A 23,524-nucleotide genomic window follows, 5' to 3' on the forward strand; every position below is an offset into this window, starting at 1 on the left:
AGTTAGAGTGGGAAGGCGACGCAGAATAGTGGGTAATTTATCATATTCTGAGGAAGCTCTGTACACGAATCTTCCTTTCCAATAGTTAAAATTTCAGAGGGAATGTAGAACAGATTAAAAACCGAATATGTCTTTCAAATATTCTGGGGACAATTTATTTACTACTTTATAAGTGAAGAGTAGGAGATGTATTTTTGACTGTCAAATAGAGTTAATTTGCCAGTCAAGGCGGCTGTGAATTTGATTCGGAGAAGAATGAGAGTATGGGTTAACATTGGTTATTATTCGTCCAGCTATGTTTGGGATTTTCTGCAGTTGTGATAAAAAAAGTGCTGGTAGACTGCCGAATCACATCACCATAATCAGAATGGTGTAATAAGATATATTTATATACCTATTTAAGTTCAGACATGTTCGCATACTGTCTTAATCTACCTAGATAACTGATCATTTTACTAATCTTGCTACACATCTCTTCGATGTGTACATCCCATCGTAATTTATTATCTACATGAATACCAAGATATTTAAAGCTGGTACTTGAGACAGCTGCTGATCTTTGAATTTTATATTAAAAAAAAAACTTTTTAAGCAGTTTTTTTATTTATTTATTATTATTCATCCACGTTACTAGACTTTTAAACTCTTTATTTAGGACATTTTTCAAAACTTCCGGATTTTTATGCAAATAATGAATGGCCGTGTCATCTGCATGAAGTTGAACTCGGCACTCATCGAGAGCAAAATTTATGTCATTTATAAAAAAATGATGAACAACAGCGGTTCCAGTAAAGAACCTTGTGGTACACCTTTCGTTCTCGCCATTTCTTCAGAAAGTACATTATTGATACAAGTTCTAATTTTCCTGTTGGATAAATGGTTTGTTAACCCTTGTAATTCTTTACTCTTGACATCGATAGACTCAAGTTTAGAAATAAGTAATAAAAGGTCGACCATGTCTAACGCTTTTTTTTTCAAATCTTCGAAAATAGTGCCAAACGTTGGAGCCACTATCTATTGCGTTGATCCAGTCATCATTCTGTGCCTGTGGCTAGTGCAGTTACAGTGGACTGTTTTGGGGCGATATCCAGACTGATTTTGGCAGAGTAAGGAATGCATCTTCAAATAATCGAGTAATTGTCTTTGAACTATTCCTTTCAAAACTTTAGAGGCACAAGGCAACAGCGAGATCGGCATGTAGTTATTATAATCTGATTTGCCTCCCTTTTTGTTTATGGGTATTACATGTGCCGCTTTACATTTGTCAGGCACTATTCCTTCCGATAAGGATTTAGTCATTAAATAAGTAAAGGGTTCAATCATCACAGTCATCGATTACTTGATATAAACATAGAAATTCCATCTAAACCAGATGACTTTTTAGTTTGCTTTAAGACACTAGGTGGCGATTATATAAGAATTCAAATTTAATAGGAGACCTAATATCCTGAGAATCAAGTCTATTCTTAGCTTTGTTGTGAGTACTACCGATGTTTGAAGATATATTTGCAAAGTGATTATTAACCTGGATCGAGGTAAAGGGGTGTGGGAAGGAAGACATGTGGGTCATGGTAATTTTAGTTAACCTTTTCCAAAACCAGGCAGCCCCTTCATCTCTATTCCAGGTCCTTTTTATTATGTAACGTATATCATATTGTCATGTAATTTGTATTGTACTATAATTCATGTATTTTTTGGAAATGCCGAATATGTCGAGTACAACCAACTAGACAAGGTGTACTGTAACTTTGGCATTGTTGTGAATGAGATCCAGAAAAAAAACAATAGTACAGTTTAATGTACTAGCCATCATTGTCCATTCAAGACCAGTGTGCTCTGTCAACTGGACAGCTGGATGAGACATACTAGCTTACTGTGAAGTTAATGTAGTATCCACCACCATGCATACGGTATATAAGGAATTTTCATCACTTGGACCTTCCTTATACTAGAACTGAAAGATATAGGAAGTCAAGTGTACCGTCACTTGTCAAACTGGTTAATGTTCAGTTGTAAATGTTTAGCTATGTGAATGATTTTTAATTTATATTGCATGTATTTGTTCTCATCAATTGTCAATTTTGATTTTCTTTATATTATGAATTATTTTATCAGCCTAAATCCCATATCTCAAAATAATCTCTGTTCCATTCTTAATGGACTTCATATCTTAAATTTTTTTTATTTAAATGTTCTATAACTATGATTAATTATGTTGCAATAACTAAATTTTAAATCTCTATTTCATAACTTCATCATAGAAATCAAATCTGAATCATATTTCTGACCTTTTTGTTGTATGATTTTAAGTTTAAAACAGTTTTTTCCCCCAATACACAATTATCTGAATCCCATGCTAATACTATCATCTACTGAAATCTCACTTATGCATGACTCAATCAACCAACTGTTTCTCATTTATATGTGAATATTTTTTTTAAGTGTGTAAACAATCTTCAAATGTAAATAATGTTCAATGTAAACTTTGCACAATTAGTCTTCGGACTACAGCATTGTATTCTGTTTTATATCTAATAAACCGAAATGAATTGAATTGAAAAAAAAAATGATTAATAATAATTAAACTCATCAGCAATATCATTTGAGTTTTGTTTAGGGAAAGTGCTTCTAGTAGAATTACAATCATTGCCCATTCCTCAATCCCATTGGTAACTTTAGATAACTTTTCACAGATATGTTTTTGTTTAGATTTCCTTATTTTCAAACGTTTATGTCATGTATGTAGCTTCCATAATTGAACACTATATCTCGTTTTGGCTTCAACGTTTTGCTTTATCTCTTTGTTTCATTAAAGGGGAATGAAACCTGTGAATCAAATAGGCTTGTGTAGAAACAGACAAATCAAAGAATAAGAATAAAGAAAGTTTGAGAAAAATCGGACAAATAATGAGAAAGTTATGAGCATTTGAATATTGCAATCACTAATGCTATGGAGATCCTCCTATTGGCAATGCGACAATTCAATTCAATTCGTTTATTTTCAATTCCAATAAACGAATTGAATTGAATTGAATTGTCGCATTACCAATAGGAGGATCTCCATAGCATTAGTGATTGCAAGGATGTGTGATGTCACTGATGAACAACTTTCCCTTTGCTGGACTATAAAATACCCTCAAAATGTCTCCTTTTGCTTTTTCTTATGATGATACAAACTCTTTGTCCATGATGTATTCTTAAAAAAATATGTATTACATGCCCTCATGTAGAAAGAACACATGATCTATGGATAGATGTGATAAAAGAGGCAATTCCAGTGAAATATATACTAAAGTAATGGGGAGAGTTGTTCACAAGTGACATCACACATCTTTGTCGCATTGCCAATTTGCTATCTCCATAGCATTAGTGATTGCAATATTCAGATGCTCATAACTTTCTCATTATTTGTCCGATTTTTCTCAAATTTTCGTTGATCTGTTTCTTTGATTTTTCTGTTTTCACACAAGCTATCTTGTTTAAATGGTTTCATTCTCCTTTAATGACAGTATTTCATTGTACATCTACGGGGATTGCATTCTCCTCACTCTCCTTGTCTTTATAGGCAAATATGTGTTCACTACTTCTTGAAGCAATCTTTCCCATTCATCAGTTGCATCTTGCATCATTGACTTTACTACATTCTTTGACTTTCTCCCATTGTTGATTATGTAAATCCATTCTGAATGCCTCTTAAGTCAACATGTTTCGACTTTCTAGACAATATAACCGTTTCTTCTGAACAAGTATGTTTACCTTTCCATCTCAGATAACTGGCATAATGATCACTCATACACAGGGGCGGATCCATGATTTTTCGAGGGGGGGGGGCACATTTTCTCAAGGATAAATTTGACAACCAAACAAAAAAACAAGCAAAAAACAAAGTTTTAACTAAAGTTTATAAGGGGACTTCGTCCACGAGAACAATTGACAAGTAAAAAAAGTACAGATTTACTTTAGAAAAATTTATTGTCCCACTCAAAGGGAGGGGGCACGGGCAAGGCTGCCCCCCCCCCCTGGATCGGCCAGTGCTCAAACCATTCTGAACAACCCCACACGAGTATATTTTACTAATAGGTCCTCATAGGAACAAGCAGTTATTTTTTTTAAATTTGGTCGCCTACACCAATTTACAAAGTAAAACTAACTTACTTCTAACGAAAAGTGACAAAGCGCATAATTCGATAGACTTGTGAACATAAATAGCCATTTTACCTCCATTTCTATCCCTGTCTCTTCCTAGCAATGTATATTGAGGAACAAAAATTTCGGTATCTGTAATACAATTGTCTAATATTGTATCATTTAAAGCGAAAATATGAATATCATTCAACAAGAGAATTTGCTTTATTCCCTTGTAATGCTTTAAAAGGCTTACAATATTCATATAAATGAATTTTATAATTGGTACATATTTTACATGTTTTAAGTTGATACATATGACAGAGGACAGGGTAGGCGCGGATCCGTGGGGGCGCCGAATCGATCTGCAACTTACTGGGCGGGTCGAATTGATATTCTACCTAGGGGCGAAAATTGATGTTTGAGCGTGAATCTGATTGATTGATTGGTGGTGATTGCTAAGAAAGCACGAATGCTTGTAAGCAAGCAACCAGAGGACCGACGGATTAAGGTCCTCTGCGAAGGACTTAGTACTGAGGATTAATGCCTTACCAATGGGCACTAGCGCACCAAGTGGGAATCGAACCCGGGTCACCGGAATACGAATCCCCCGCTCTACCGACTGAGCTATCTCAAGCTCTAATTTTTGACATTTTTATAAGAAATGACATTCTGAACATTTTTGCTATCATTAAAAAGATGTGCATCTAACTGAAGAATTAATTTGATCGTGAAGTGCGAGCTAAAATATACTGACCAGAAAAGGCACCTGTTAATGACTGCGTTTAGTGACTCGTGTATAGGATACATCGAATAATGCGAGTGTGAAGCGCAAGCTAAAAAAGAGATTCCAGCCTTAAAACTGCACATTCTAAGCCTTTTTAAAACAGAAACGGAGAGTACCTTGCTAAACAATAACTGCTAACAACCCCAAAGATCGGGATTTCTCTAATCTAAAATGTTTACTTTAAAAGGGTATTTTATTCCGAAAAAAGGGGTATTTCTCATATTAGAAAAAAAGTATTTCGATGCTACAGATTTTCTTTATTTTTTTTTTTTGGGGGGGGGGTGCAAGTGCCCTTGTCCCCTCTCTTAGTTAACCTTATTTCATTTTCGGATTGACGAACCTCATTTCGTTTTTGGACTCACGAACCTTTAGAATTGCGAACCTTATTTCGTTTTCGGACTAACGAATCTTCGGAATTACGATCCTTCGGGATATTCGAACCTTCCTTGCCTTAGTGAGCAAGCTCACTTGGGTCTGCAGAAAGTTAATCAGTATCACATGCTGAATTTGATCAGGTTCGTAGGAAGTTCCAAGAATCTTTCTGCCAATATCGAATGCAGGATGAGTATATAGGCTTTCTCCAAGGTCTGGTAGATGCGATGCATCTTCACTGGGAGGACCGAAGTGAACTGACCATTGAGTACACCTGGCTTGGTTGAGAGGTCTTATTGAATTAGCCATTCTTCAGCAGAGATGGAGCACCAATCTCTTCGCATAGAGGTGTTCTTGAGTTAGGAGCAAAACTTCGCAGAGCATGCCGCTTATGTGAGACAGATAGCTAGGACTTCAATCACTTTACATGACTTTTCTGAGATTCATGTAGATAGCGTTTTCAGATGATTATTCTTCCATGGTTGGCTGAAACAAGAAAGATAAATCTTGAAAGTAATCATGGTGTCTGTGCAGCATCTCGTAAATTTATTTCCACATATACTATGACAGAAGCTCAGATCCAATCAGAATCATCTTTTCTCATTTGAAAGATTTTCCGACCATTTTCAAAAATTAGCATTTAGCATGTACAATAGGTATTGTCAGGTTTTCGTTTGCACTTGAATAACCACGAACGGAAGGTAATATTTAGGTCCCTTCTGAATGGTCAGGTGGGATTGGGTTTCGGCTTGATCTTGATTACTGTTATCAGTCCGAGAATGAAGACGTCGATGAAAGTTAGGAATTTAAACGTAGCGTCATAGGTTGAGAAGTGATCGGCAATCCAACCTGGACAAAGAAAATACAAAGTAAAATAAGCAATCATGTCAAGCAGAGCCGGATAACACACTCAACTTTTCAGCAGTTCATTGTATTTTAATCTTTCAACTATCACAGTCCCGGGGAGTGTTTCATCAACATTTTCATCCGACAAGTTGTCAGATCTGACATCTTTCTCTTATGTTGATTGGCTGAGAGGTACTGTTACTATAGTAACTGTTTCGGATGAAATGGGACTTGTCGGATAAAACGTCCGACAAGTCCTTTCATGAAACGCTCCCCTGATGACCTGTTGGACTATCAGTCACATTTAATTAAAAGAAACATGGGATTTTAATCTTTCTTTTTAAAACATGTCCAATGCTTTGCTGATTTGACTTTACCCGATGTGTTCGAATGATATACTATCAACCGAGTGGATATGCCTTACCTCCAAAGTAACCACCAGCAAACATCCCAAATCCTTGAAAGACTTTATCGACAGAAAAGGCGATGTGGAATTTCTCTGGAGACGCTCTGTCCCTCAAAATCAGCGCGCCCAAAATTGCCCTTCCTCCTATCGACATTGCAGAGACACAAGACGTCACTAAGATAAGGTAGTAGTTGACGACATAAATATCGCAGAGGAGTGCAACTATGTCCACCACTGTAGCGAAGAGAAATATAGTGACCGGATGGAAACGGTTGTTGGTGAGGACACCTACAGCAACCCTGCTGAAGGTATTCCCTATTGCTGCTGTAAATGTAATGATCAGGGTGTCTCGGATAGAGATTCCTCTCTGGAGTGTATGTGGTACGAGAAAGGAGTGCCAGCCGCTATAGAACACAAAGAAAGTCATGTTGAGACTGATTATCACGTTCAACAGAGGGTCCGAGTAGAAATCTGACTGGCGAATACTGGTGGTGATCCGTGCCAAAGCTCCAGGCTGATAGTCGTTTCCTGGAGTGATATTCAGTTGTAAAGAAGTGAAAGAATACTCGAGTTCTAAGTCGTCGATTTAGAAATATTAGATACGTGTATAGCACTCGAAGTAAAATACCTGATGTTATCTTTCTCATTGTGAACACTTCGAGGAATATTTCTATTAAAAATAGAACGATTCCCGAGTCCGATAGAAACTTTTCAAGCAAAATTTGAAGCATGATTATTGTCCCAACGGACCCATCAATATCTATGTGAAATTCTAGTGACGCATATATATGTTAAGTGAGGATTTACGTGTATAATGTATCAGAAAATTTGGCAAAGTATGACGAGTTTATAGCAGTCATAACAATAGTCTGTATTATAATTGCAACCTAACACTTCTAACAGTCTCAGGGCAGTGCTGATATTTTAGAATAGACAATAACCACTATTGGCCAGATCCAGGATTCCCTACGGTTCATGGGAGGGCCCCTGAAAGAGCCACACCTTTTCTTAATAAAAATCAGAGCCCTCTCACACGGTCAAGTCGCTGAGGGTCATCACATTTGCAACTTCCGTCAGTTATCATGGTTATGTTTTATCATGTTTATAGGCTAAATACATTTCAATCACCTCCTCCGGCGTCTGTGCGCCAAGGGTGCGGTGGGGGCGGGACATGAACTTATGACATGAAATTATGACATTGCCCTACATGATCCTGAATGCCAATATAATCATATATTTGTCTTGATTTCCTCACCTTTTGTATCCCGACGGATGCAGCTATTACAGTCATGTTTTCCTTTCCCCGTTTCTTCCTCTCCTTGTTCTTCTTCATCTTCTCTATCACTACCAATGGAACTACTCAGAACTTGCCGATAATCACGTTCGATATTCTCATCAGAGTCCAGCTTTATACCAACAGCACAAGGAATAATATGTGCCATCAGTCCACTCATGATAAGCAATCCACCTCTCCAGCCATAAGCTTTACGCAACAGTTCAGCCAAAAATGGTATTAGAACCATACCAGTCCCATATCCAGTCTTTCCAAGACTGAAGAGTAGATTGTAATTGTTTGAAGCAACACGATGTAATGAAATGATAGAACAAACCATTATGACACAATGTCCAAGACCTATCAGAAGAACAAACGATATGTTGAAAAAAAGAAATACTGTATTAAAAGCTTTTGCTGTGTGTTTTTCTGCAAAAGAAATCAAATGGACAGATTTGTGGGATATACACATCATTTTAATTCTAAATCATGTAGCTTAACCCAAGATTACACCAGATTTCTCGCATTTAATGCATATGGTTTTGGCACTATAGTCATGACGTCATGAAGACAGACAAGTAAATTAAGATGAAAGGCCAGACCGTGTGACTACGACATATACCTTGGCAAAGACGAATGTTCAATATTATGTTGAGGGATAAAAAAAAACGGAACCTGAAAATTATTTCAACTCAGGAATGCAGAAATCGTTATACTCGTAGAAGTTTTCAAGCTCACTGTAGCGATTAAATATACATAAATATTTACCAATGAACAATGGCATGAAAACGTAACGCCAGTGTTTGCTGCAAGCCACTTACAGTGCTTCTAAAATCGTAAAACAGTGAAAACGTTTCAAATGTAGCATATTGTAATCAAGCTCTGTTGAAACCGTTTTTCGGTCACCCTTTAGCAGAAGATGATGATGTGTTGGGATAAAGGGAGACAAGTATTTTGGAAGAGTGGATAAAGATCAAGAGGAAGATAAAGACAAAAACCATACTGATTGAAAGAGGGAGATTACCTGTAATTGAAAGAAATATTGCCATTTGAGCGTTGGTGGTTGCCATGGATGTTAACGCCACTCCTACTGGAGTTAGACACGCCCCAGACACAAGGAGGAAACGACGGATTGAACGACGTTGGTAGAGGGCAGCAATTATTGGAGCTGTAAAGATGGTGAACATCAGTATTTCAAATGTGTATGTGACTTTTGATATTACTGATGATAAATATAATCACGGGTATATATCCGTGACGTCTTTTTTTTAACCAGTGCATACCTAGTTATCAATAATGCGTATATCATTTCCATTTATTGAATGCAGGGTAAAGGGGCATTGCTCACGGGCAAAGGCGCCATGGCCGGTAATCGAACCCCGGACTTTCCACGGATAGCCAGGTGCATAAGACCATTCGGCCACGGTATCTCATGCAATTGAAGGTAGGGGGATGAACAAATAGACCCCTCCCCCGAACAAGAGGCGTGACGCAAGGATTTACCCCAATGAATAAGATACATGTGTACATCAACAATAAGGGCAAATACAATGGAAATCTCTAAATGACAGAGACATACAAAATGATACTGAAATCGAGGAATTTGTCGCACGATTTCGGCGGATTTTGATGTCGTTTTCAGGATGAATGAAACAAATGCTAAGTGGATTGATGGAGGGTACCCCTGTTGCACCCACAAAGGTAATAACGCCCACAAATGTAGTAACACTTTACCCACAAATGTAATAATTTCACCCACAAATGTAATAATGACTTTACCCACAAATGTAATAATTTCACCCACAAATGTAATAATTTTTGATCGTCCACAAATGTAATAATGACTTTACCCACAAATGTTATAAATTTGAAGGGCTTTTTGGCAAATCCGTTCTAAACCAAAATTCTATAGTAATGCGTGCATATAGCACAAAAGTGCAGTCTCTTTTCCTGACCCGGTTAATTAACAAATTATAATATCAGTCCAAAGTTGTTTTTCCAGACACGGCTGTTTCAAAAATTATAAAATAAGTCCGATGTCTTTTTTCCAGACCCGGTTGTTTCAAAAATTACAATACAAAACCAAAGTCTTTATTCCAGTTAAAAAAATAATAATATAAGCCCAAAGTCTTTATTCCAGACCCAGTTGCTTCAAAAATTATAATATAAGTCCAAAGTCTTTTTTCCAGACCCGGTTGTTAAAAAAAATTATAAGTCCGAAGTCTTTATTCCAGACCCGGTTATTCCAAATATTATGATATAAGTCCAAACGAAGATACGATAATGATGTTTTAGTGGAATAAAAATGAGAATCGAGCTTAGTCTTCTCTCCAGACCCTGTTAATCAAAACTGGTGAAATCAATGTCTTTGTTGTTGTTGTTTTAAATTTTACGGAACGTATTGTGAATATATATGCTATGAGTAAATTGAGAATCAAGCAAAGTCTTTTCTCCAGACCCGGTTATTTAAAACTAAAAAGTAAAACCCTATAGTAATGCCTTCATATAGCACAAAAATCCAAAGTCTTTTTCCAGACCCGGTAGTTTCAAAAATTATAATATAAGTCCAAAGTCTTTTTTCCAGACCCGGTTATTTTAAAAATTATAAGTCCAAACTAAGATACCATAATGATATTCCAGTGGAAAAAAAATCGAGCTTAGCCTTTTCTCCAAACCCTGTTATTCAAAAATTGTAAATAACAATACAACAACAACAAAAACCGAAAAAGACCCCATAATCTTATCAATGCTGGATAGCATGGACATATACCGTAGTCTTTCAGCCAGACCCAGTCATTTGTTTTTCAAAATAACGCTTATAGTAGAAATAGAAATAACTCTAAATCTAAGACCAAGCAATTATTGAACCTAAGAACCTGTTTTTAAAAAGAGGTTTAGAACGTTGTCTTTATTCCAGATCTAATCATTACAAAAATTACAACAAAAAAAAATATTCTAACATAAGACCCTATCATATTCTTTTCAAATAACATGAGTCTTAAAACGTAGTCTTTCCTCCAGACCAGGTCATCTAAAAATGAATTAAAAAAGAAAATCAAATCTAAAACCAATTTTCAAAATTTACACCCAGTAAAAAAATATGTCTTTACCCCACTCCCAGATTTTTTTATAATAATACTAAGACCCCTACAAAACATTGCAATTATTTATGGGTAAAGCAAACGTCCTTTCTCCAGAATTGGTTATTTAAATAAATGGTTTTTTTACAAATATTCTAAAACGAATACCCAATAATCTAACTACTGTGGAATAACCATTCCATTCCTTGTTTTTATTTGGCAATAAGTCATAATTGACTATTTTTGCCACTCACTGTATAAAGAGTTGGGTAACAATTGTATTGAATAATATTAATTTCATTTCTTATTTCTATTTTTCCCCCTTTTTTCAATCATTTTTTGTATATTCATTCCTTTTTTTTCTATGAAAAAACGAACAAAACAAACATTTAATACTATAAGGTCGTTGATCGATGATCTATGTGTTATTATATGAAAGAAAATCATTCTAACAAGGGGGGGGGGGCTAGCATTTTAACAGGTTTTTTGTATATACTCTGAATTCTCAGTGTACCAAGCATCATTTGTGATATATTTGTTTTTTTTTCTTTACAATTCAATTAATCTCAGTGGCCTAAGATAATTTTCTGGGGTTTTATTGACCCGTAAAGTACGTAAAGACAGAGAAAGAAAGGATTTATGAGATCAAGAAGTGATAAGATATGGAAAATGAACTGATTTGGAATGACTGAAAGAGAGACAGGCAAAGAAAGAAGAGCCCCCCCCCACACCCGTACCAGAGTTACGGGGTTACGACTGTCCCGTCGGTGGATTCAGGTCCATCAACATCTTGAGGTTTGATCTTTCCAGGGGACAAACGCCTTTAACCTACCTAACGTGGAAAATAAAAAGGGGCCCCGGTGGGAGGAAGCCCTTCCTCCTCCTTGTGACCCTCAGTCAGTCGATGGACACTTGTCTGTATATAGAAAGAGCTTCAAACATGAAATCCAGCAAATACAAAAAGGGAAGTGTCAATACATTTGGGTGGTTATTTTATTATTTTAATTTTGTTTCTATTACTCTTCCGCAAGGAAAAATGAAAGAAGGGAACCCCAGCAAGATATGGGGAGATGTCTCCTCTTTTTTCCCTTTCTTAAAGTCAAGGCTTTAACAAATGTAAAATATTCTATCACATGCATAATAGCTTGATAAAAGATATAGTGTGATGCTTTGCGACCAATCATCCAAGGTTAGTTACAAGATATTGTGGGCGGTTAGAGATGAAAAAAAACCCACAAGTATTGTAATATATTATATCGTGTGTACATCCAACGCGCGTCTGATTCAGTTGATGAATAATAGTTGCTATAGTAATACAACTTCCAATAGTTGATATGTATATATGTGTGTATACCCACACAAATATATTCAAATATAGTAGTTTGTAAGTTATGATTAAGTAGAAAACTGCAAGAAAATATATTTCTAAAAATCGTTTCGTTATTGAGCGGTGCCATGCAGTTATTACATTTTATAATACATCCGAAAGGTTTTGCATGAATGACAAAAGTCTTCTAGGTGAATATTTATTTCAGAACATCGTGCGACAATAAAACAAGATAGCAACTAAAATTCTGCATAAATATAATATGGAGTTCGATTGTAGACTTTCTTCCAGACAAAATTATTTCAAGAATAAAAAACAATAAAAACCCAACCCCCAACCACGAATCTAAGAACCAACAATCCTCCAAATTAAGACCAAGTAGAAAAGCACATGTTTAGAGCGTTGTCTCTATTCAAGACCAAGTCATTTAGAAATTAATTTAAAAAATCTTAAAAAACATAAGACTTTGTCATATTCTTATTCCTGTTGAATAACTTGAGTATTATGCTTTGACCTTCGTGTAGACCCAGTTATTTATAAGATAAAAAATATTTAAAAAAAATCAAAGCTAAGAACAATCTTTAAAATTAAACCCAGTTTAAATGCTTGGGCTTAGAGAGTTCTCTTTACCCCACCTCTAGTTCTCTTAAAAATACAAATTAAGCAAAAGAATGATCTTTAAACGTAGACACCAGCATCTCCCAAACTATAAAAACCCTGTGATAACTTATACCACAAAAACGACAAATTAATAAAGGCGTAAATATTCAGATCTGAATAGTACAGCCCTTAAAAACCCAAAATAACAACAACAACGTCATTCTAAATCAATGATATTGTGGCGTCTTTGTTAATATTGTTTGTCTGTTTTTATCGTTTCTAATAATTTCCTATTTTGAAATAATTGGGTCTAGACCAAAGACTACACCATATTTAAAGACGTTTGTCCCCTGGCAAGACCAAACCTCAAGATGTTGATGGACGTGAATCCACCGACGGGACAGCCTAACCCCGTAACTCTGGTACGGGTGTGGAGGGGGCTCTTCTTTCTTTGCCTGTCTCTCTTTCAGTCATTTCAAATCAGTTTTTTTTCCTTCTTGATCACATAAATCCCCTCTATCTCTCTATCTTAACTTTACGGGTCAATATAACTCCAGAAAATATATCTTAGGCCACTGAGATTATTGGAATTGTAACTAATAAAAAGAAATGCAGAATATATTACAAATGGTGCTTTGTACACTGAATATTTAAAGTACCGAAGAACTTATTAAAGCGTTATTCCCTCTTGATAGAATGATTTTCTTTCATATAATATCTCAAAGATCGTCGATCAACAACCTTATCGTCTTCGGGAAGTAATCCCCATATTGTGTGCTGATATCTTATTCCTCAGTTTGTTTGTTTTATATGTATTTAAAGGTTTTGTTTCGGGTTTTTTCATAGAAAAAAAGGAATGAATACACAAGAAATAATAATAAAAAAGAAGTAATAAATATGATACTAAATAAAATTGTTACCCTACTTCTCATACAGTGGGTGGCAAAAATAGTGAATCATGACTTATTGCCAAATAAATACATGGAATGTAATTGTTATCCCCTCTTGTTAGAATGTTTTTCGTTTATATACTTTATCATAGATGGCCGATCAACAACCTTATCGTTTTCGAGAAGTAATTCCCTGTTTACTGATATCTTATTTCTCAGTTTTTCATATGTATTTAAATGTTTTGTTATTTGTGTTTTTTTTCATAGAAAAAAGGAAGGAATATACAAGATTTTTTTTTAATGGTTGCAGGGTCTTTGTTTTGTTGTTGTTATTGTGGTGTTTTAAATGATTTTCATAACTGGGTCTGACAGAAAGACTACGCTATATTTCCATGTTATTCAACATTAATATGATCGTGGGTGTTTCTTTTTATGATTATTATAATTTTTGAAATAACCGGGTCTGGAAAAAAACTTTGCATTTATATTATGATTTTTTAAACAACCGGGTCTGGAATAAAGACTTTGGATTTATATTATAATTTTTGAAACAACCGGGTCTGGAATAAAGACTTTGGGCTCATATTATTATTTTTTAAACAAACGGGTCTGGAATAAAGACTTTGGATTTATATCATGATTTTTTAAACAACCGGGTATGGAGAAAAGACTTTGGGCTTATATTATTATTTTTTAAACAACCGGGTCTGGAATAAAGACTTTGGATTTATATTATAATTTTTTAAACAACCGGGTCTGGAATAAAGACTTTGGATTTATATCATGATTTTTGAAACAACCGGGTATGGAGTAAAGACTTGGGATTTATATCATAATTTTTGAAACAACTGGGTCTGGAAAAAAGACTTTGGACTTATATTACAATTTTTTAAACAACCGGGTCTGGAAAAAAGACTTTGGACTCACATGTATATTATAGTTTTTTAAACAACCTGGTCTGTAAAAAAGACTTTGGACTAATATTATAATTTTTGAAACAACCGGGTCTGGGAAAAAGACTTTGTACTTAAGTTATAATTTTTGAAACAACCAGGTTTGGAAAAAAGACTTTGGGCTCATATTATTATTTTTTAAACAACCGGGTCTGGAATAAAGACTTTGGATTTTATATTACAATTTTTTTAAACAACCGGGTCTGGAATAAAGACTTTGGACTTATATTATAATTTGTTAATTATTCGGGTCAAGAAAAGAGACTGCACTTTTGTGCTATATGACCGCATTACTATAGGATTTTAGTTTAAAACGGATTTGCCACAAATTCCTTCAAATATATAACATTTGTGGGTAAAGTCATTATTACATTTGTGGGCGATCAAATATTTATTACATTTGTGGGTAAAGTGCATTATTACATTTGTGGGTACAGTGTTATTACATTTGTGGGCGTTATTACATTTGTGGGTAAAGTGTTATTACATTTGTGGGCGTTATTACATTTGTGGGTGTAACAGCCCCCCTCCCTCCCACACACACATTTACGTATTGATTGCAAGGTCTTATTCATCATGCACACCAAATTTCCATATAAAGTATTGTAGAATTACCCTGGTCAATTTTACTCACATAAACAGACTTGCCTATTTTCATTTCTGGGGTAACCACCCAATTTACTTCAAGCGGATAGGCTGCGGACATACTTGCTTGAATAAGATTATTTTGATCACATGAATCCCCATCATAGACGTCGGCAAGCTATATAAGACCAATCACGACATTTAGTCCAGTCATTTTAAATTTTCACTTGGAACAAATTGCAACAGAATTTACTTCAATGCAGAACATTTCTTTGAGGTCCGTAGAAGACCATACTAAAAGTCCCAGAAAATCCGAATGGGGAAAGTGTTCTAATTTGCATAAACATAATGGACGTAATTTTGGTCATATTCGCTCATTAAGTTTACGTAGCAGACGACGCTAGTGTATACTATGTACTCAGACCCGATTACAAATCATATCAATTCCGGCCTCTATATACTATAAACATTGGCTTCCTCAAACTATCGCTATATCATAAATATCAGTAAGCAAATGTTTGTACTACAAGAACATTGCTACTATTAACATTAAACGCATAAATTCGATTCTGTTTAGACTGTATTAATTGTTTAACATGAAAAGGGCCTATATAGGCACGGAAACTATCTAATTCTAGTCACGTGACGTTGTACACCAAAATAATGACATTTGCTGCTTGCTCGATCTCAGAGTTCAAGAGAAAAATAAGTTGTAGCTAATATTAGACCTGCCACATCCTATTTATACTAGTATTAAACTATATAGCGAAGTCACACTTTTTCCGTATTTTGCCAATTTATGGGAAAATCTGTGAATTTGGAGCCCCTAAAGAGGAAAGGGGTTGATGCGCTGATAGACTAAACCTACTCATCTTTAAGTTTCAAATAATAAAAGTGACATAACCATATAGCAGAAATGCCTTTTGCCTGAATAGCGGGGGGGGGGGGTCAAAAACTGCGATAAGGAAAACAAGCAAAAAAGGGTGGAGAGACTTCGGGAACCCCTGAGGGGGTAGGCTTTGCTCAGCACTTCTTTGCTGTAGTTGATAGAGGATAATCTCAATGAAAGAGGTTTGCGATAGAGCAGAAAGAACGTTTTGCCTCAATAGGGGCTCCAAATTGGCAGATATTCCCCATATATTATAAGTAAAATAAGGAGGATAAAATAGCAAAATGGGTGGGGAGACTTAGGGAACCCCTAAGGGGTAGGCTTTGCCGAGCCAGCACTTTTTTATATGTAGCTGATAAAGGAAAATCTTCTTTTTTATCTCCAAGTTGTTACGAAACAATAAAAATGGTTTGCTATGTATAAACAAAAACATTTTTGCATCAATGAGGGCTCTGAATTGATAGATTTTTCCATAAATAGGCAAAATATAGAATTTTACAAGAAATGGGTAAAATACGCAAAAGGGGTGGGTGATTTCAGCAGCCCCCTAAATGATGTAGGATTGATTTGCCAGCAGCACTTCTTTTTACGTAGCTGATAGAGGAAAATCTAATATTGTTATCTCCAAGTGGTTACAAAGAACAAAAGTGATCTACTGCAAAGGGAAACGCCTTTTACCTCAATGGGGCTCCAAAATTTTTCCATACATTGGCAAAATATGGAAAAGGGGTGATTGACTTTAGCAAACCCCGTAGGTTATAGATTTTGCTGTGCCAGCACTTCTTTAATTTTAGCTGATAGAAGAAAATCTATTTTCATCCCCAAGTGCTTACAAAACAATTAAATCGGTTTACTGCAAAGGGGAAACGCCTATTGCCTCAATGGGGCTAAAAATTGCGAATTTTCCGAGAAATGAGCAAAATACCAAAAGGGGTTGGTGACTTCGGCATATCCCTGAGGGGGCAGGATTTGCTGTGCCATCACTTCTTTATATGTAGCTGATAGACCTTACAAGACATGATAGACCAGATGGGAGAAGAGGAGGTGGTGTTTGCATGTATATAAACCGTAGCATTGAGTATACTCTAAGGAGTGATCTTATTGATAACTCATTAGAAGCAACTTGGATCGAATTTTCTCCTGACAAGGATAATAAATTAATTGTCGGTTGTCTATATAGGCCACCTGATGCCGACGACGTATACTCAGAAAAAATACTAGATATAATAGAAAAAAAAGAAACGTGAATGAAGAACTGATTCTCCTTGGTGATACAAATATTGATTATAGAAATAATGATTTACAACCCAATAATCTTATTGCTAATATTGAAAACTTATTTCTCCTCACCCAACTGGTTGATAAACCAACAAGGGTTACTCTTACGTCATCAAAATGCATTGATCATATTCTGAGTTCGATTCCAAATAAGCATAGCATGTGTGATGTAGCAAACATTTCACTAAGTGACCATTACTTGATATATACATGTGTTAATTTTAAGAAACAAACAAAGGATCATACCGTCAGGCGTTTTAGAGATTATAAACATTTTAATGAATATGATTTTATCGAAAGATTGAAAAATACCAAGTGTTTCGATGTTATCGGTAATAATGTATTAAAGGACTTGTGTGTTCAGACAGCATGGACAAAATGGAAGGATGCTTTTCTAGAAATAAGTAATGAATTTGCTCCAATGAAAGAAGCAAGAATGAAAAAGCGATTTAATCCCTGGGTAACCCCAGACATCGTTAATCTAATTTATAGGAGAGATTATTTAAAACGTAAATTTGATACCTCTAAATGTCAAGAAACTCTAAATGAATATCGGAGAATAAGAAACAAAAGTACTTGTATGATAAGGGAAAAGAAAAAAGAGTACTACAATAATATATCTCATGAACACAACAATGATCCAAAAAAACTATGGAATGAGTTACACGCTGTAACAGGCAACAATACATATGAGAATAACACATGTGAGGTTGACTGTGATGAAATAAACAAGCATTTTGCAAACATTGGTCAAATGATAGCAAACACTTTTCCTGAAAAAAAATTTGAATGGAAACATCCTGAATGTGTTTATTCTTTTGAATTTAGAAATATTGAGATAAACAAAACTTTAAAACATCTAACTCACCTTGACAAAAGCAGTAAGGTGGATGTTTTAGGCCTAGATACAAAATTATTAAATATCGCAGCACCATACATATGTGATTCTCTAACCCTAATCTATAATAAAAGTTTATCTTCTGGCGAAATACCCGACGACTGGAAAATAGCACGAACAACCCCGGTTTATAAAGGCAAGGGATCAAAGAAAGATAAAAATAATTACAGGCCTATTTCTGTTGTGAGCCATGTTGCTAAGATCATCGAAAAAGAGGTTCAATCCCAACTATTGAAATACTTAAATGAACATGACATGACCAATGTCGACCAGTCGGCCTTTTTACCTAATCACTCTACCTCTACTAGTCTACATCGTATACTTGATGATTTTTATGAAGCCATAAATGAGAGTGAAAAGGTAGCTGCTTGCTTCTTAGACATTTCCAAATGCTTTGATTGCATTGATTATGATTTACTGATTAATAAATTAGAAAAATATGGAATACGTAGCAATCAGCTTGGATGGTTTCAGAGTTATATTGCTAATAGAAAGCAAACTGTACAACATCAAGGTAAACGATCACAGATGAGGAACCTTACTATAGGTATTCCTCAGGGTAGTGCCCTTGGCCCCACCCTTTTCCTTATCTTTATTAATGATATTTCGGAATATGTTACAAATGGTTCATGCAATATATTCGCTGATGATGTGGTTGTTTATGTTAGTGGAAAAGATAATACTGATGCAAATGCAAAATTACAGGCAAACATGGTTGAAATCAATAAATGGTATGTTAATAACAGACTTCGAATTAATAAAGATAAAACTAAGGTGATGCTATTAAAATCAAAATCCTTAAATGAACTTAACATTTATATTGAAGGGCACAAGATTGAGCAAGTCGATAACGTAAAATATCTTGGACTCATGATTGATGATAAGTTGAAATGGAATGCTCACACTAATATTCTATGTAAATCAGTCGCATACAAAGTCCATATTCTTGCCAAACTTAGTAAATTTGTTAACTCTAACTTATTGAATATATTGTATAAATCCACAATTCAACCATGCTATGATTACGCATGTTCTGTATGGGGTAATTGCCCGGAAGTTTACAAAAAGAAATTGTTGAGAATACAGAAAAGAGCAGCACGAATTGTAACGAAAAACTTTGATTATGATAAATACAATGGAACTAAGTTAATGACTGACTTGTCGTGGCCAAACATTGAACAAAGATGCAACTACTTTCTTGCAACACTCATGTACAAATGCATTAATGGCACAGCTCCTGGAAGATTATGTAATGAAATTGAGATGTATTGTGACCGCCATGGTTTTAACACAAGAAACGCAGATTCTTTAAATGTAATAATACCTAAACCTAAGCTAGAATTATTCAAACAATCATTTAAATATGCTGGTGCTAAAGTATGGAACGAGCTTCCACCCAGTCTCCAAAATGCAACATCATTCGATAATTTTAAATTTAAATACAAGAAATTAATTCCCAAACCCTGATGTGCAATTCATACGTACTACATTACCTGAGAGCTTTAATTATTAAGGAATGGATTTGTAGCCCAAAACCCGATATACAGTTTCATGTACTTTTAACCTACCATTTTTTTCTAATACACTTCGATCCAAACCTTGTTTTCTTTTTCTTTTAGTACCTCTATCTTTGTCGTAATTCGTTACAATTTATTATGTATTATTTTTTTTATATATTTTATAATTCAATTTGCTTCATATAAATACATGGAACACAAGTGTTATGTATTCTCATACTTTAATGTAAATTATACCACTTTTTTTAATTCCTATTACATATCAATGTTCAACTTGTGAATATGTTTTATTAGCCTGAGTTTTACCGATTTTTTATAGTTCTATAATCATTAATTCATACATTTCGTCCATGAATCGTGTACTTTTTTGGTTATTTAATACTTAAATTTAATTACATTTACTTTATTTCTTTGTATAACATATTGTAAATGCTCTTGTATTGCATTGTATCATTTCAAACACAATCTTTTAGATATTACTCTGATTTTTATCTCATCTATAATATATTATTGATTTACATGTATTTATGTTTTTAATGTCAGGACCATGATGTAAAACAGTTTTTAACTGATCTTGTCATCCTGTATAAATATATTTGAATAAATAAATAAATAAATGATAGAGAAAAGCCTGCTCTTTTGCCTCCAAGTGATTTCAAGACAATAAAAGTGTTTTCTTTGTAGCAAAACACCGCTTTGTCACATTGGGGGCTCCAAAAAGCACGATATTTTTAATAGTTGAGCTCCGGAAAAGGGGTTTTACTTTGACAAGCTATTGCGGGACTATGCTTTGATGTTCTTGAACGTAATTGCATGCAGCATGCAGAGCAATGCATCCTCTTACCTTTTCCAAGAGAGTTTATTAACACAAAAGTTGCTTTAATATGTAGAAAAGGCCCTTTGCCCACATATCAATTTAAGTCATATACACCTTTCTATCGCTACACGTCATTGTATTTACGCGTGTTAGTCAACACCGACAGAGGCGAGGCAAGACCGATTTAATCTATTGTACTATCTTCAAAGGCATGCCAGCGATCACGTTGTAGTCGATATCAGAAGTGTGACTAAGACTCGGAGGTTGGTGTTTGATGTCACTTTATCGCAATATCGCATACTACATTCAGATGTATTAGCCCTTATTCTAAGCAAGTTAAGACATTATTACTGTTTGAAGCATATCAATTTTCTCGTTGATACATCGCCTTTCTTTTTCGAATGCTGATATTTTACATTAGCTGTTGATGCTAATGATCAAACAAAAAGATATCAACGCACATACAAATTTTGACCGAAAACACGGAATTTGGCATAAATTCTCACATTTTTCGAAAAATATTAACCGGACAGTCCCGGAAACGATTGCAATCGATTTATGATATCTTAATCATAGTGGATTGCGTATTCATTTCAAGATTTTTCCATTATCTGTACAAAAAATATTAAGGAGAAGGCATATCAATTAATTTTGGCAGCCATCTTGGATTTATGCAAATTAGATGCCTTTCCCCTATTCGGAAAGTTTGGGACTTTTAGTATGTTGTACTAGGGACCTCACAGAAATGCATAATTATAAAAAAAAATCTGTTGCAATTTGTTCCAAGTTTGGTCATGATTTGGACTAAAATGACTGGGCTAATTGTGCCTTTTCCAGTTTCTTTTAAATACAATTGTGCTAAAAAGTTAGTGAACGTCTGTATACCGAGTGTTCTATGCAGACAACAACACTATGTTCGGGGAGCCCAGGGAAACAAACGAATATCGAATCATCTGACTTCACAATTGAATACCAAAAACATGGCAGAAATTGTACACTGGCGGAGTTCACTAACCATTGGGCACCACTGTATGTAACTCCCATGTACGAAATGGTGAGGCACTCGTGTTATTGTACAGTATAGTTTTACGAAAGGGGTGGGGTATTTTACTTATCTTCAGGTTGTCGTTTAGGTGTTCCACGTATACTGTCTTATGGAGGAGCCCAGGTGTGAATTGAGATGATCTAACATGTCATGCGCGAAGCGCACAGGGAAAGGGTTACCATATTCATCTTTCCCCGGTCGCCCCTTCCGAGTGGGAACGTCCGTGCATTTAAAATATAAAAAAATCAGTTTCGTTAATGTGTTATCTTATCAAAACGGATTACATATTTATTCTCACCTGGAAAACTGCTGAATGCACTCAGAAGACCAAGAGCGATTCCTATATCGGTTGGTGTCGTTCTAAGACTTCGGTTGATGTCTTCCAAGTAAATACCCATAGTCTTGATAATTCCCACATGGCCACAGGTTCTTAGAAATGTTACTAACACTATTAGAAAACTCTCAGAAGTTACCATCGCGTGAAAGTTACCAGCCATGTTAAAAGAGGCACTGCAAATTTAAAAACCTTGTTTTGATCGATAAGTAACACAACAAATTAACCTGAAGAATGTGTGATATCACTGTCGCGTGTAGCACATTATATCATTGATAAACCAACAATCCGTTGAAAAAAATGTTAATAGCAGAAGAAACATACCAACAAGATCTTGAACTGCGTCATATAAATAATGCGTGTTAAACGCACGATGGTACTGCGTGGTCGATGCACGTAGCCAGCGTCCTACCATATAAAGTAACAATAGAAAAAAAATACTCTACAATATTCTTACAAACCCCCAAAATCAGAGTTTGCAATGTACAGTGATGTGTATGAATGGACTTGAACAATAAAAAACAGAATTCGTATATATCAAAATTTTACTCTTGCGATAAAAAGCCGCCGACAATATAAATAGCACAATTTGGCAGCTGAATTGATTACTGAACCAACACGGGTTTTTTTTTCAACCGTTGCAGTTCTATATATCGTTTTCTTACTTGCCTTTGTTCGATCGAATCACAAGTTTTCTCTTTTTTGTATTGTGTATAAAAACTGATAATTTAGTGTTACCTTGTATCATTTTATCTTGTTTTCTTTTAATCCTATTTTATTAGAAACGATAATTTGTAGACAAGACAGTAAACCAAACCATTACATATCCATGGTAATATCTGGGGGTAATATGCATAGTATTGCTTCAATAAAACAATGAAAACATTAGAAATCCATGCCACCTTCATGCTCAAGCGATCAAGACATTGTTCCCTTTTAGCGGTAATGCTAATCGCCCCTATTTGTTAAACAAAATCATGATCTTAACTGGCCCTATACAGTGCGTCCCACCAAAAAGGAAACCGAGATTTATCGATGATTTATCATAACTTAATCACAAATACAATAGACAAATGACCTACCATTTTTAAGCTTAGAATCTCCTCTTTCATTTGAAATCACGTAAATGATTTTTCATTCAAGCATGAGTGAGCAAAAACAATTTGAAAAGGGGATTTCAAAAAGTCACTTGGCGGGCCGTATCTGGGTTTTAAAAAGAAAACCACATTGCAAATAAGTTCAATATCTGCTCTTTAATTTGATACCTCAATTACAGAAAATGGTCAAGGAATAACAAAGTTCTGGTTATTTGAAATAACGCTTGAATTTCAATAATTTAATAAGATGAAGAAGTTTTACAGGCTAGCGTTCAAACTCACTCGACGCCCCGTTTTGTTGACGATCTGCCATGCATTAACTCTTTTGTTACCGTGCGATAGCTTCTGTGGGAAACTGGTGAAAACACGTTTATTTACTGAAATTATGGAAATACAAGCATTGTT

General features: G+C 35.1%; 1 protein-coding gene across 1 annotated transcript; it reads right to left on the minus strand.

Annotated features, from left to right (window-relative positions):
• Positions 1-5,274: 5,274 nt before the first annotated feature.
• On the minus strand, positions 5,275-22,435 carry LOC121431391 (monocarboxylate transporter 13-like). Its single transcript, XM_041628948.1, has 5 exons — positions 21,987-22,435; positions 8,834-8,977; positions 7,792-8,169; positions 6,555-7,064; positions 5,275-6,133 (listed from the first exon to the last, which is right to left on the minus strand). Exons 1-5 carry the CDS (start codon positions 22,183-22,185, stop codon positions 6,012-6,014), a joined length of 1,353 nt encoding a protein of 450 aa, XP_041484882.1. The 5' UTR covers positions 22,186-22,435; the 3' UTR covers positions 5,275-6,011.
• Between the last annotated feature and the right edge of the window lie 1,089 nt (positions 22,436-23,524).

The sequence above is a fragment of the Lytechinus variegatus genome, chromosome 17, assembly GCF_018143015.1.
Source record: "Lytechinus variegatus isolate NC3 chromosome 17, Lvar_3.0, whole genome shotgun sequence".
Classification (NCBI taxonomy): domain Eukaryota; kingdom Metazoa; phylum Echinodermata; class Echinoidea; order Temnopleuroida; family Toxopneustidae; genus Lytechinus; species Lytechinus variegatus.